Here is a 13,526-nt window from a genome sequence, read left to right on the forward strand (position 1 = left end):
TTCAGTACTGTAATAAGTGCTAATAAAGTGCTAATAGAACGTGTTCTAATTACAAAATCGAGTCTAAAGTTTAATTATAAGAATTTATTACATACTGGGACAATAGCATTTAATATTGAAAAACCATTAAATAAGCCAAAAGAAATTAAAAATAAAAGTGACAATGGTTATTCAGCTGTTCAATTGAAAAAGAGACCTAAGAAAAGAAAATCTTTATCTACTGATATAGGAACTGTTAATGTAAGTAACTAATAAAGCTTGTATAGTCTTAATTATAATAACCAAAATTATCTTTTGATAATAAAGGAATATTTTTAGGATATTTCTATAATTTATCTTATATTTAAGTTGTAATGGATAAAAATATAATTTAAGTAAAAGATTACATTTTTTTATTTGTTTATTTACAGACTGGGATTGTGAAGGCATTGTCTACTTCGGAGGAATATAACTTAGAATCTTTAGTGCAAGGTCTAAATCAACAACAGCTATATGAACCTAATATTATAACCACATCAACCAGCTGTAAGTATATGACAATTATTTTATAAAATTTTCAATTAGTAATTTTAGATAATATAAGCTGTGCACTGAATAATTAGGAAGCATTTCAATATTTTTTTAATGTGAAATTTTTACTGTTAACCAATAATTACTTTTTACTTAAAACGATTAAGTGTAAATAATTATCATTTTCATTAAAAGATTTTTCATTGTACATTTTTACTTCCAAATGTATTTTGATTTTTTGTTAGACTTGAAATAATGTGTGTGTATATATACACACACACACACACACACACACATAATAAAATTAATTTTATTATTAAATTGAATTAAATTTTATTTACAATAATTTATATTTTTCTCTATTTGTTGATAAATTATTTTTAAGAAATGAATCATTAATTGACATAGAAGAATTATTGTGCATTATTAATTTCAAATATTACACAAATTTTCAATACTGTAGCAAATTTTATATCTAGAATTGTATACATACTTATGAATAAAATAGCAATTCTAAAATACTGAAATTTATTTAAAATTAATTAGAAGAGATTTCATATAAAGTTCTACAATAACAGCAGAAAGAATTATGGAGTTAAGTATTGATTTACCTTCTTCTAAAAGAGAACTAGAAGAATTAATAGAGAAAGCAAAGGATTGGGCACTCATGCATGGAATGTGTATGAGATCAAAACAAAACTTGAATAAAAATGTTTTACAATTTGCACCATTCATTTTGGTGCCATCTCCATTTCCTAGAAAAGAATTTGAAAATGCCTGTAAGATGCAAACCATGTTAAACATACTTATACATAGTGTTGCTCAAGACTACAACTTCCTTAGAGAAACATTAGAAGAAACAATAAAGGTTGACAGTTTTACTAAAGAATTGTTTGAAATTTGCCAAACTATTCACGATGAAGGAGGATCAGCACAAAAAATATCTTTTGGTATACTACGTTCAGACTTAATGTTGGATACAACTTGTCCAAAAGAGAACATGAGTGAGAAATATATTCCATACTGTTGTTGGAAACAAGTTGAAATAAATACAATTGCATCTGGATTTGGCTGGTTAGGTCCTGCATCAACAAAATTACACAAATTTGTGTTAGAAGAACTTGGTTATTATGACAAATTAAAAGATCTTCCTGAGAATAATGCATTACAAAGTATATGCTCAAGTATGGTTGAAGCATGGAAGATGTATGGAAATAAACAGTATGTTTGCAATCAATTCTTTGTCAAATTTAAGAATATTATGCGAATAGCAATTAGTTTAAAAACGTAATCACAATTGTTTACAGAGCAGTAATTTTATTTGTTATTGAAGATGTCACATATAATATATGTGATCAACGTTTTCACGAATTTGAAATTAGGAAACAAAATCCGAATGTTAGAGTTATTCGGAGAAATTTAACAGAATTAGCAGCATCTGCTAAATTGGGTCCTGAAAAGGAATTAATAGTAGAGAATTATGTTGTGTCAGTAGTATATTATAGATGTGGTTATGAACCTGGACAATATCCAACACAAAAAGAATGGAGTGTAAGATTACTAATAGAGAGATCTTTAGCAATTAAATGTCCCACCATTCAATATCATTTGGCTGGAACCAAAAAGGTTCAACAGGCTCTTGCGAAACCAGGTGTTATTAGCAAGTTTCTAAAGAATGAAAAGATATGTGCTGAAATTAAAGAAATATTCACTGGTAAGTGAATTATTTTGATAATACACAAAATACTGCAATGAAAAAGTATTATATTATAATGTTTTGTATAGAGCTTTATGCATTAGACTTTAATGAACATGGAGATGCTGCTATAGAAATGGCAATTGCAAACCCAGACCACTATGTATTAAAACCTCAGAGGGAAGGAGGTTGCAATAACAAGTATGGATTAGATATAAAGCATTTCTTAGAGTCTGTGAAAGATAAACAAGAGAGAGTAGCTTGGATTCTTATGAATAAAATTCATCCTCCGATTCATAAAAGCTACATGATAAGACCAGAAATCGATATGAGTACGGAATTACAAGAATTAGTTTCAGAGTTAGGGATATTTGGAGTTATTATTGCTGATGAAAACAATGTGTACATGAATAAACAAAGTGGTCACATGTTAAGAACAAAGGTAGCTACTGCTAACGAAGGTGGTGTAGCAGCAGGATTAGGTGCATGTGACAGTCTACTTTTAATTGATTAAAAGATACATTGAAATGGTATTTTATACTGAATGAAATTCTATTAGAAGTTAAATTTTACATTAGTTTATAATAAATAAATTCTATTATAAACTAAGTGTACAGTCAGTTCTAGCTTATTAAACTTGTATTTCTTTTGGGATGTGGTTTTAATTTTATATTGTTAAGTCTTACATACAATAAGTACATTGAGTTATAACAGAAGAAGGAAACATCTAAGAGGAAATATGTGCATAATATATAGGCGGTAATAGGATAGATAAAATTAAGATATTTATTAATTATGAAATGCCAAATGTAATTGAATATAAATTACAACCAATATTATGTATGGAAATGTTTTTAAAAGCTTTTTTATTTCCAGTTTACCAGTATCATAAGCATTGTGATTTTTATAAAACTTGTTTAAATGCATTTATGTACATAATAATTTGTAAATGATATGTAACATTTGGTACAGTATTAAAAATTTTTAAAAACATGCATTTAAATTATTATGCTTAATGTAGATTATCTTTGCAGCTTTACCAGATGTTATACATGCAGTGGCAAAATATAAAGTAGAACAGGAACCAAGAGAAATCTTTTTTTTTCGAGAAGGTACTGTAGTGATGTGGAATATTTCTGATCTTGAAAGTGAAAATATATTACAATTTTTAAAAGATTATGAAGAAAATCATTATATGGAAAGTATTGTACAATCTGAGAGCGAACAAATGTGTTATAGTTATGATGATAAGGGGTAATAGTTCAACAAATTCAAATATTTTTATAATTATTTCATAGTGTGTATATGTATAAAATCTGTTACATGTATTTACTTTTCAAATATTTTACAGAAAACAAAGTCACATAAGAAATGGTGACATAGTTCTAGCTTCAAACGCAACAAATTTAGATAAATTTACATTTTCAAATGCAATGGCTCAATCAGTAAAATTAGGTATATGGGAAGCATCTTTAGATAATTATATACGTTCTATAGAATTCGTTACTGAAGATTTAAAAGCTGGTAGAAAGTTAACATTAACTCAACAGGAAGTATTAAAAAAACAAGGAGAATTATTTGCTTTGCGACATTTGATTAATTTAAGTTCAGATTTGTTAGACACGCCTGATTTCTATTGGGAAAGAGATGATCTAGAACGTCTTTACCAAGAGATTTGTTCATATTTTAATATTGCAAAACGTACAAGAGTAAGTTATAAAAAATTATAATAATTGATTTTATAATATAATATTAAAGTTGTTTGATATAGAACTGCATTTCATTTTATAGGTTATAAATGAGAAATTAAATCATTGTGTAGAACTTGTGAGTATTTTATCGGCACACTTAAGTGATCGCCATCATATTCGGTTAGAATGGATGATTATTATTCTTATTATGGTTGAAGTTGTTTTTGAAACATTACATTACATGGATCGATATTTTTCATAGTATACATGGAATATATAGTTTTCATAATGTATATACATGTAAAGTAATATACATAGAATAATGATTAATTAAAGGTATGTTGCAAATAAACTTTGTACCATTGTAATTAAAATCTACAAATCTTTTTATATTTGTTACTTTTAATACATTGAGTAATATTTTTGTATACGATGTCTTAGTAAAAATGTAATTTTTAATTATTTCTGATTTTTCATATTAATGTAAAATTCAAATAAGATAGGCGGCTGTGAAATGCAATACGTCAATAGTTGCAATGTAGTACAAGGACACTCGCTTATCGCAAGACGTTATTTCCGCTTATTGACATTTAATTAAAATAAGCTTCAAGAACTTCTATATGTTGTTTGTTAATGCGAAGATTGGTTAATGAAACAAAATATTTAAAAAATCATTTCCTAATACCTAATGTATATTGTTACATTTGTCACGTTACAAAAATATACAATACATGTTACCATAATAGTAGCAAGTTGCTTGATTTTTAATTTAACATGTTAATTTCATTGCATTTAATTGAACACCTGTTTCAAATTGTTTTATAAAACTACAGGTGCGATAATATAAATTTATGCGCGCGCGCGCGTAACGAGGAGCTATGGATAAAGGAGAACAGGAGAACGAATGTAATCAATATATAACATAATAAAAATCATTTTATATGTAGTATAAAATGATATTTTATTATACTTTGTTGCAGTGATTAAAAGTATAAGTTTCTTTCATGTAACTTATATACTACTTATAATAACCACAGTATTTGAAATAATTAATTTTATAATTATTTACATCTTCTATGTGATAGTTTTGAGCTTATCTGAAGGTGCATTAAAAGCAGTTTATTTAAATGTTTTTATCAGTAAATTTAGGCACATCCCTGTGAATCGTACGCATGACTCGCACCCTTCTACGCCTGTAACGGAAGTGAAACGAAGACCAGAGACAGTGGCGGATCTAGAGGAGGAGTGATGGAGGCGATAATCCCTTAATAGATATTATTTTTAAGAAAGGAGTATTAGGAATGACTGGATTTGGTTACTTGGATTACAATCGGCTAAAAATATTAATAAATAAGCCAAAAAACAGTTTGAAATCGAGAGGAAAAAGGATTTAAAAACATTTCGCTTCCACCCTCAAGAAGGACTTCTGGATCCGCCCCTGACCAGCGATAATAGCACCCACTTGTCGGCTAGCTGATACCGTGGCAAGTGCAACTCTGCGCCCATCCGTTTGTCCAAACGATTAATGTCCTTCTATAGGAATGTTTTAAAATTAATGTGGACATCTTAATTCTTCAACAACCGGTGAATTACCTCTAGTTTAATATAGTTCGGAGTGATTGTTCATTTTTTAAATTAAATGCTGCACCGAAGGTGTCTACTTACCTCGTAAGTAAACTTTAAACAATTTCAAATTTTTAGCACATTACAAGCCTAATTGTTGCATTTAAAATATGTTTAAGTTAGAAAAAATATATTTAATTTGATTTTATTCAGTTTTCATTCTTTTTTTAGGTTTCAGCAATAACATTAATAATTCTAGAATTGACGTTCCTCTTCATTAAATATTAAACAGACTGAATTTTAATTTTTAACACAGTATTATAGAAAGTTTTACTTCACGAAGAGTTTAACAGTATTTTAATCGAAATATTTTATCAGACAGGATACACAGTGCCACGCGTCAGAAATTTTACTGTTCCATTTCTTATATTTCTTTTGTTTTTCCTATTATTCGATGAATGAAAGCGTCGTTTCGTGCAATTTTATACAAAGTATTTTTCTTTTTACTGTAGTTCGAATTAAATAAACAATTGATTAAATTCACATATGTTTTATTATCGATACTTTTTCAGATGACACTTTGGTAGTAATAAATTGAATTTTCTTGAAATAAAAAGTATATATCATGTAACGGTGATATTCTATGTTTGCAATAAAAAATCTGCGTTTCTTTGTAACGTAAATGTATTGTAAGAGTTTAATACAAAGAGCAAGAATTGTTGCAAGTGTGAACCATTGAATTATCGATTTAGGTTCAAATATAGTTTCCCTTTAGCTGCTTCAATGTAACGTAGGGACGATGGAACTACATACATACATATAACGAATACTTGTTGCGCGTCTACTTTTAGATGTTCTCTGTTCTTTTAAAGTTTACCTTCTCCTTCAAAGTTAATATTCTTCGATATTTGATTTATAATCAAAACGCAACTTTATCCCTATTTTAGACGTTACATATGTTTAGTTACGAAGTTATATATATAAATTTTTTATTATTTGTAAACTTTCGCTATCTAACATTTATTCGATACATTGAATGAAAAATTCGCTGATAATTAATTTTTCATATAATATTATTCCTACTGTTTCAATAAAAAAAGATAATATTTAATAATTAGAGGAAAATAAATAAGTTTATTTAAAATTGCCCATGTATGTATTTGAATTTTTCAAATAGCACAGAATTGCAGAGATTCTACATTCCAGAAATTTCAGCATTTAAAAAGAGGAGACATTCTTATGAATAGAAACATGCATAACATTCCATCTAAAATAAAATTCTTATTTTGCAATACTAACAGTATTAACATTCGTATATTTTTATTTTTTACAGATACATGATGTTTATAATACATTTAGATTAACTGAAGAATTTCATTGAATCAATTAACAATGGATGTTACAATGAAAAATGCAAGTAGAGGAAGCAGCTGGGTCTGTCCAAATGATAGACATTTAGCACTGAGAGCAAAGTAAGTATAAATATATTGTAAATTTCATATATGTACAGACTTTGTATAATTAATGAAACATTAATTGTAGGTTGAGGACAGGCTGGTCTGTAAAAACTGGTTCTTTAGATTCAAACTGGGGTCATTGTTCTAATTTTTATTCAAGTGGTACAAATCGATGTGCGCAGTCTTTTGTACTTACCGAAGAAGAGCAACAGACAATCATACAGGTATACGTTTGCCTTTTTTTGCACAATGACTATAACTATAATGTAATCTGTTTCGTTAGGTCATCCAACGAGCCGAGGCTTTAGATTTGTCAGAACAAGAAAGGATTGGTAGATTGGTAGAAAGATTGGAAAACATGAAACGTAATGTATGTATGGTCACAACGACCAGATTGAATGAAAGAAAGAACTGCAGTAGCAGATGCTCTAGAAGCGCGCATTGCACATGCTCTTGTGCTCTTTGTGGTGAGAAATTTGGTACTGTATTAGGCGCGACACCGAGTCTCTGCAAAGATTGTCGTAAATACATATGCCAGAAGTGTGGCATTGAAACGAACGATCTTAATTCAATGTTTTCAAATATTCCAACAATGAGAGAGAAAGCACAAGAAACAACAACTATGCAACGAATCATTAAACGATCTAGCAGCAGTCAGAAACAGTATCTTTGTCGAATATGCGCTGAGACCAGAGAAATGTGGAAAAAGAGTGGTGCTTGGTTTTTTAAAGGAATGCCAAAGTATATCTTACCAGAGAAAAAGGTATTCGTACTTTGATGCATTTAAAAACTTCAATCAATTAATGTGTTAATTTAAATATATATATATATATTTTTTCAGGAACGAGGATGGTCGAGATCCGTTCACAAAACATCTACTTGGATAAGTGGAGGTAATAAATCTCTTGAATCATCTGAACTTCAAGATTCTTCTTCTGATGAAGAAGCAACGAGACGTTTAGCATTAGCCAGAAGACAATCCAGTTCATTCTCCAGCTTACAAAAGAATCAAGACAGTATTACTAACAAAACTCATTCATCATTTTCAAATTCTGCTCAATCAACTAGCAGCATATGTAAAACACCATCAGGACAACCATCGAACGGTCTTTCACCATTGAATAACCGTGACGAATGTTCAGATCAATTAGACAAATCAACTCTATCGATTACCTCTCAGTGCAGTCGCCTTTCACCAACTAGTCCTCGTTCACGAACAAATAGTAAAACCGCTAACGATTATCAAATCGAGCAACGTGTATCGTTCGAAGATGAGATCATGGATGAAAAGAACAAAAAATTTCACGATATTAACGATTCGAATGATGACGTTCATAAAGCGGAATTCAATTCACGTAATCAGTCTAAAATCTCTCAGGTACAATCACTCAGGTACGTAAGAATAATAAATACAAGGATAGAAATTTGGCTGATAATCAATTGCTTGTAGATCGAATTCTTCGACGACGATGGAACAGTTCCAAGTTCACGAGAAATGCACAAATCAGGAAGGAAGTCGATCGTGTCCAGAACAGGAGAATCTGTTCAACATTCCACGACTACAAAGGTGGGAATGCGGTAGGTTTATAGTATTAAATCTCTTGTGTATTCATAGAATTTGAGAATTTTAGTATATTAAAAATTTGAAAACAGCGAAGGCGTCAATGCATAGAATTGGTTTAGAAATAATCCATTATACATATTTTAGAAACGGAACAAAGTTATGGAACTCTAGAAGTCTCCTTGCGATACGACCCAGCGGTTCAGTGCCTCCAATGCAAAGTGGAACGAGCACGAGGTTTACGACCAATGGATATTCACGGTCTTGCCGATCCATTTTGCAAACTCAACATACTACCAGTAGCAACAATCACGACTACGAAACGACTTCGAACAAAAACAGTTCACAAAACACGGGATCCGGAGTTCAACGAGATACTAAACTTCTATGGGACAACAGAAACCGATGTATGAAAAGTGCAAGTAAATGTAATCATACTAAAACATTTCTATAATTAAAAACACAAGACGATTAATGATCGTTATGTGATAGGTATGGAACGGGAAAGCATTGCACATCATGATACTCCAAGACGATCAAGCAGGACAAGACTTTCTAGGAGAAGCGAAGTTTCCTCTGCACGAGTTACAACCACGTCAAACGAAACATTATAATGTTTCGCTACAAGATCATTATCCAGTATGTATAATTATAACTATGGTTTAATTACGAGTTATCTAACAATTATGTCTTGCCACATTATTACCTCAAATTACCCACTATTTTCTTTTTGCATAATCAAGTGTTTCAATTATTTTCTTTTATGATGTTTCTATTTTTTCTTTCTTTTTCTTTTTTAATAACGCCACAAATACAACCTTTTGCGTTCTCAATTTTTCGCGACGGTCGACTTTACTTACATTATTGCAGACACTAAGATATAAGAGCTCGACGTTGGCATAGGTGGACAATGAAGAGGCAGCTTGGGGCGTGTTTCCTACTGGACGTGGACAAATTCATCTGAGTCTAGGCTACTGTACAAGACGTGGAGCATTGATGGTTACAATTCACCGAGCTACCAATCTTCTTCCTATGGACAGCAACGGATCGTCTGATCCATTTGTCAAGTTGTGCCTTATAGAAAATGTGACGAACAATCATCGACAGCATATTTTCGACTATTCGTTTGCACGTATTACTATTAGGAAGCTAGTGTCGAGAAAAGTTACAAATTCTAATTCACAAAATACCAGAGTCAAATGGAAAACTTTAAATCCAGAATGGAACGAAGAGTTTGCTTTTGCTGCTCGATTAACAGACCTCATGAAAATTACGTTATGTCTTACTGTATGGGATAAGGACTTTGGTAAAAGTAATGATTATCTAGGTAATTTTCATTTCCAAGAATAAGTTTATTACGAACGGAAAGTAAAATAAATATTATAGTATATCTATTGTGTATGTTTAGGCGGACTTGAGTTAAGTTGTAACAGTAAAGGAGCCCGATTACGACATTGGATAGACGCAATCAAATTTCCAGATCATCGTCATCAAGCTTGGCACAACTTAACTGATACTATTTTGCCTACAGAATGAAAGATAATATTTCTATTTTTCTTAACATACTACTCGAGACATTTTAATAAGACCTGTAATCAATGTGAATCATATAATCTACAAAATATAATTTATTTACACATGATCTACACAATATTGCTCAAAGTGTATTACTTAAAAACAAAAAAGGTATAACATAGTGTAATAATAAAAATGTTATATTATACATGACAAAATATTGTTTTCTAATGATAAATACGAATTCTATTGAATCATTCTATATTTATTTGTTTTCAGATAAGTGGAAAATTTTACAACAAAATAGGAATTAGAGGAAAAGAAGATTTATTTGAAAGATTTTAATACATACTTCATTGTTTTAGCTATCACTAGAGTCCTCTTCAGCTTCTTCCAACCATTGAATAAATGGTTTGATCGCGGTTCGTATTTTATTTCTTTGAAATGTGTCTGGATCATTATCATTAAATTCGTACCATTCCAAAATTTTGTCTTCTGATAATACATCTTTATCATAAAACAGATGCAGTAAGTGTTGTAAATATGGTAGTAATTCCTGAGTAGTGCCAGCAACTTCTTCTATCGCGCGTAAACAATCATCTTGAGCATCTTCTGTTTTAACATAATTTAAAACAATCGGATGGAAGTAATTTAACATAATTTTCAAGTTCCTTTGATAATTATGATTATTTACAGTTTCTTTCGTTTCTGAAAGATAATGGAAAGGTAAACTTAATATAGCTTTAATAACATTGTACGTCACTTCGTTCATGGTAATATTGTACGCGTATCTTGACGAGTTTATTTCCAAAATTAAGTTTTCACAATTTAATTTATCCTGAAAGCCTCGTAATAAACTGTCTATGACTTCGGATAAAAACATATTTGTATCGTCTGGAATTGGTGAATTGCATTCGGAATCTTCGTCGCTACTGGTATCCGAAGAATAATTATCATATTCCATGGTATCATAGTCTTCAAAGAAATGAAATTCATTATCTATATCAATCTCTGATATTTTCTTCGTGAAAATTTTATTGTCTTTTGATTCTATAAGGGAATCAGTATATTCTGCTTGAACATTGATTTTTGTTCCAGGATGTAATATACATCCATTTATTTGACTATCTTGTTTAATAAAACAATTTGGAAATATTACACTATTTGTGATAATAGAATTATCTTCAATCTTAGTATTTGATAAAATGTAGGAATTTTTAATTGTTACATTACAACCCACTGAACAATTATGGCCAATAACAGATCTTGTAACAAAAGTACCATTTCCAAGCATACTATTTTGGCACAGTATACTGTCTTTCTCTAATGTACAACCTTTAGCGAGGGTACTAAGTTTATGTCTATAAGTACTTCTTGGCATATAAATAAAATTGTTTAAGTATGGGATGGCATTTGGTGTAAGTGGAAAACTATGCCTATTCAAAATATCATGATTAAGAACATGGTATGCATTCCATGATACAATCGGCAGACTATAATCTTCAGGATTTAATTGCTGCCAATAAATTCTGGAATTTAAGATCTCTTCGTTCATTAGAACTCCTCGAATAAAATCTTCCATTGTCTGTTAGTAACATAAAAAAATTGATTGTATTTATCTGTTTAATAGAAGATTAAAATTGAAATACTTACTTGAAAGTCAAAATTGTCTGAGAATAATGGAAGTACAGAAGGGGAACATAAATAGACATGAGTATCCATAAAGCAAGTGTTAATTTCAACTTCACTGTGATCTAGAAACCAATTTAATTCTAATTTCACTTTCTTGTTATTGTCCCTTAATTTGCTATAATGCAAAATCTTTTTACTGGTTTTATCAGAAACTACTAAACTAGTTTCTCTTTTTAAAAGGGAATCATTCATAGAACCCATGTTTCTTAACAGCATAGTCATAGTAGTAGCTTTATCTTTTTCAAGCTTTGCGCAATGATTGCTCAAAGCATTTGTTAGATTAGCATTAATAAATGCATCTCCTCTTATTAGTATGAAATTACCACGAATTGATCCTTTTGCATCAATGTCTCTGAGAGCATCACCGATGGAAGTACAGCCTTCTGATACGATTAACGAAATTGTTATCCTTAACCATTTTTTCTCTTTGACATATGCTCTTATTAAATCTACATGACTGCTACAATATAGAAACAATTCTTGAACTTTAGACTTAATTAGGGTTTCAATTAAATAGTCTAAAAGAGGTACATTTATCACTGGCATTAAAATACTTGGGAATACATTTTGTATTGGTGTTAAACTTGTTACAAAATCATCTGTAAGCACAACGGCTTGTATAATGTCCTTTTTACTCATTTTTATATCTGTTCTGTTTGCTTATAATTTTCAAAGTACTTAATTATTTATCATAAGTTGTATTATTCTTGATAATCTTATTTTCTTTATAATTCAGCATACTAGAATCCAAATGTATTTATTTTCGAAACACACCACCGAAATGTTTTATTTATGTTCTTGCAAGCTATAAAACCTTTTTTGCGCTACAGAATGAAAAAATATCTCCCCCTTCATTCATGACTACAGATCCCTCAAGACTAGACGTGCCTTCCTTACCGAGGGTGCACGGTACCCCAAGGTGAGGTTAGGTTGAGCAAAGGCATGTTCAGTCTTGTTCGATCTGTACTCATTGTTAGGATAAGAGTCCATGGAGTTCTATTTTAGCATACATCAAAATCCATGAAGTTCCGTACATAGAGAGAAAATTTAGACAAGGTATCAGCAGAATTACGAAATAGAAAAAGTTATTAAATTAATACTTCTCTTTATTCATTACTTGATTGCATAATGCTAAAAATTAGAACAAGATAGATACTGCAAAGAAGCTAAAAAAATACATTTTTCTTCTTATATTCATTACTTAAAAGTTTATTTTAGTATTAAGGCTTCGTAGTAACTTGTAACTAATTGTTTCAAACACTAAAAAATGATTTAGCTTCTACAAACTTAATTAAGGTTATTTATTCGTTAGCTAAAATTCCCATCTATTCTTCAATTCCATTTTTTCGCCGATTCTTATTATGTTTGTTAATACATTGTATAATACATTGTATTAACAAACATATGTAAATGTTAATACGTATGTAAATGTTTCAACATATTTGAAATAATTATTAAATATTTTTTAGCAGAATCAGTGCATAGGAAAGCATTATTAAAGTAATATTTCCTTTTATTTATTACATAATTACAATAAAATAAAAGATAATACAAGATGGGTGTTCCTAAGAAAGTATATTATTCGATTTTTTCTTTGATATTTATTATATGCACGTTTCCGTTACGATTAGCATTATATATGAAGCAATTCGAAACTTCTACCAATGGCTGTGATTGGTCGTCCATGTTGGCATCCTCTGATTTCGACCAATCAGATACGTAGCTGTGTGGGTGAGTGCGTCGATTTGTGGCGCATTGCGTCATTCGTCTTCGAAGCTTCGTTCGGTTTCCACGCGTCTGCAACAGGTGAGGTTAAATTATCTTCAAACATTGAAATAAAT

General features: G+C 30.1%; 4 protein-coding genes across 7 annotated transcripts; 3 read left to right on the forward strand and 1 right to left on the reverse strand.

Moving 5' to 3' along the window:
• The first annotated feature begins 440 nt into the window (after positions 1-440).
• Positions 441-3,460, forward strand: LOC114879411 (glutathione synthetase-like). 2 transcript variants are annotated; one of them, XM_029194305.2, is made up of 5 exons: positions 441-525; positions 1,057-1,731; positions 1,818-2,224; positions 2,296-2,407; positions 3,241-3,460. In XM_029194305.2, the coding sequence occupies exons 2-5, from the start codon at positions 1,100-1,102 to the stop codon at positions 3,275-3,277; spliced, it is 1,188 nt and encodes a 395-aa protein (XP_029050138.1). In that variant the 5' UTR covers positions 441-525; positions 1,057-1,099; the 3' UTR covers positions 3,278-3,460. The 2 variants fall into 2 exon arrangements, with proteins under 2 accessions (XP_029050138.1, XP_029050137.1); XM_029194304.2 differs by lacking the exon at positions 3,241-3,460 and having other exon boundaries at positions 2,296-3,231.
• LOC123988310 (required for meiotic nuclear division protein 1 homolog) lies at positions 3,330-4,037 on the forward strand. Its single transcript, XM_046287786.1, has 3 exons — positions 3,330-3,460; positions 3,558-3,915; positions 4,029-4,037. Exons 1-3 carry the CDS (start codon positions 3,330-3,332, stop codon positions 4,035-4,037), a joined length of 498 nt encoding a protein of 165 aa, XP_046143742.1.
• A 117-nt stretch (positions 4,038-4,154) lies between these two features.
• Positions 4,155-10,338, forward strand: LOC114879409 (rabphilin-1). Of its 2 annotated transcripts, XR_006829857.1 has the most exons (11): positions 4,155-5,565; positions 6,794-6,932; positions 7,003-7,141; positions 7,201-7,680; positions 7,759-8,309; positions 8,368-8,495; positions 8,626-8,885; positions 8,971-9,117; positions 9,382-9,805; positions 9,887-10,164; positions 10,273-10,338. XR_006829857.1 is itself a non-coding variant. In XM_029194300.2 (10 exons), exons 2-10 carry the CDS (start codon positions 6,853-6,855, stop codon positions 10,012-10,014), a joined length of 2,337 nt encoding a protein of 778 aa, XP_029050133.1. In that variant the 5' UTR covers positions 4,155-5,565; positions 6,794-6,852; the 3' UTR covers positions 10,015-10,211. The 2 variants fall into 2 exon arrangements, 1 of the variants encoding a protein (XP_029050133.1); XM_029194300.2 differs by lacking the exon at positions 10,273-10,338 and having other exon boundaries at positions 9,887-10,211.
• LOC114879410 (translation initiation factor eIF-2B subunit epsilon) lies at positions 9,975-12,628 on the reverse strand. 2 transcript variants are annotated; one of them, XM_029194303.2, is made up of 3 exons: positions 11,647-12,628; positions 10,346-11,578; positions 9,975-10,067 (listed from the first exon to the last, which is right to left on the reverse strand). In XM_029194303.2, the coding sequence occupies exons 1-2, from the start codon at positions 12,322-12,324 to the stop codon at positions 10,355-10,357; spliced, it is 1,902 nt and encodes a 633-aa protein (XP_029050136.1). In that variant the 5' UTR covers positions 12,325-12,628; the 3' UTR covers positions 9,975-10,067; positions 10,346-10,354. The 2 variants fall into 2 exon arrangements, with proteins under 2 accessions (XP_029050136.1, XP_029050135.1); XM_029194302.2 differs by lacking the exon at positions 9,975-10,067 and having other exon boundaries at positions 10,303-11,578.
• Positions 12,629-13,526: the final 898 nt, after the last annotated feature.

This window comes from Osmia bicornis, chromosome 11 (genome assembly GCF_907164935.1).
Source record: "Osmia bicornis bicornis chromosome 11, iOsmBic2.1, whole genome shotgun sequence".
NCBI lineage: Eukaryota > Metazoa > Arthropoda > Insecta > Hymenoptera > Megachilidae > Osmia > Osmia bicornis.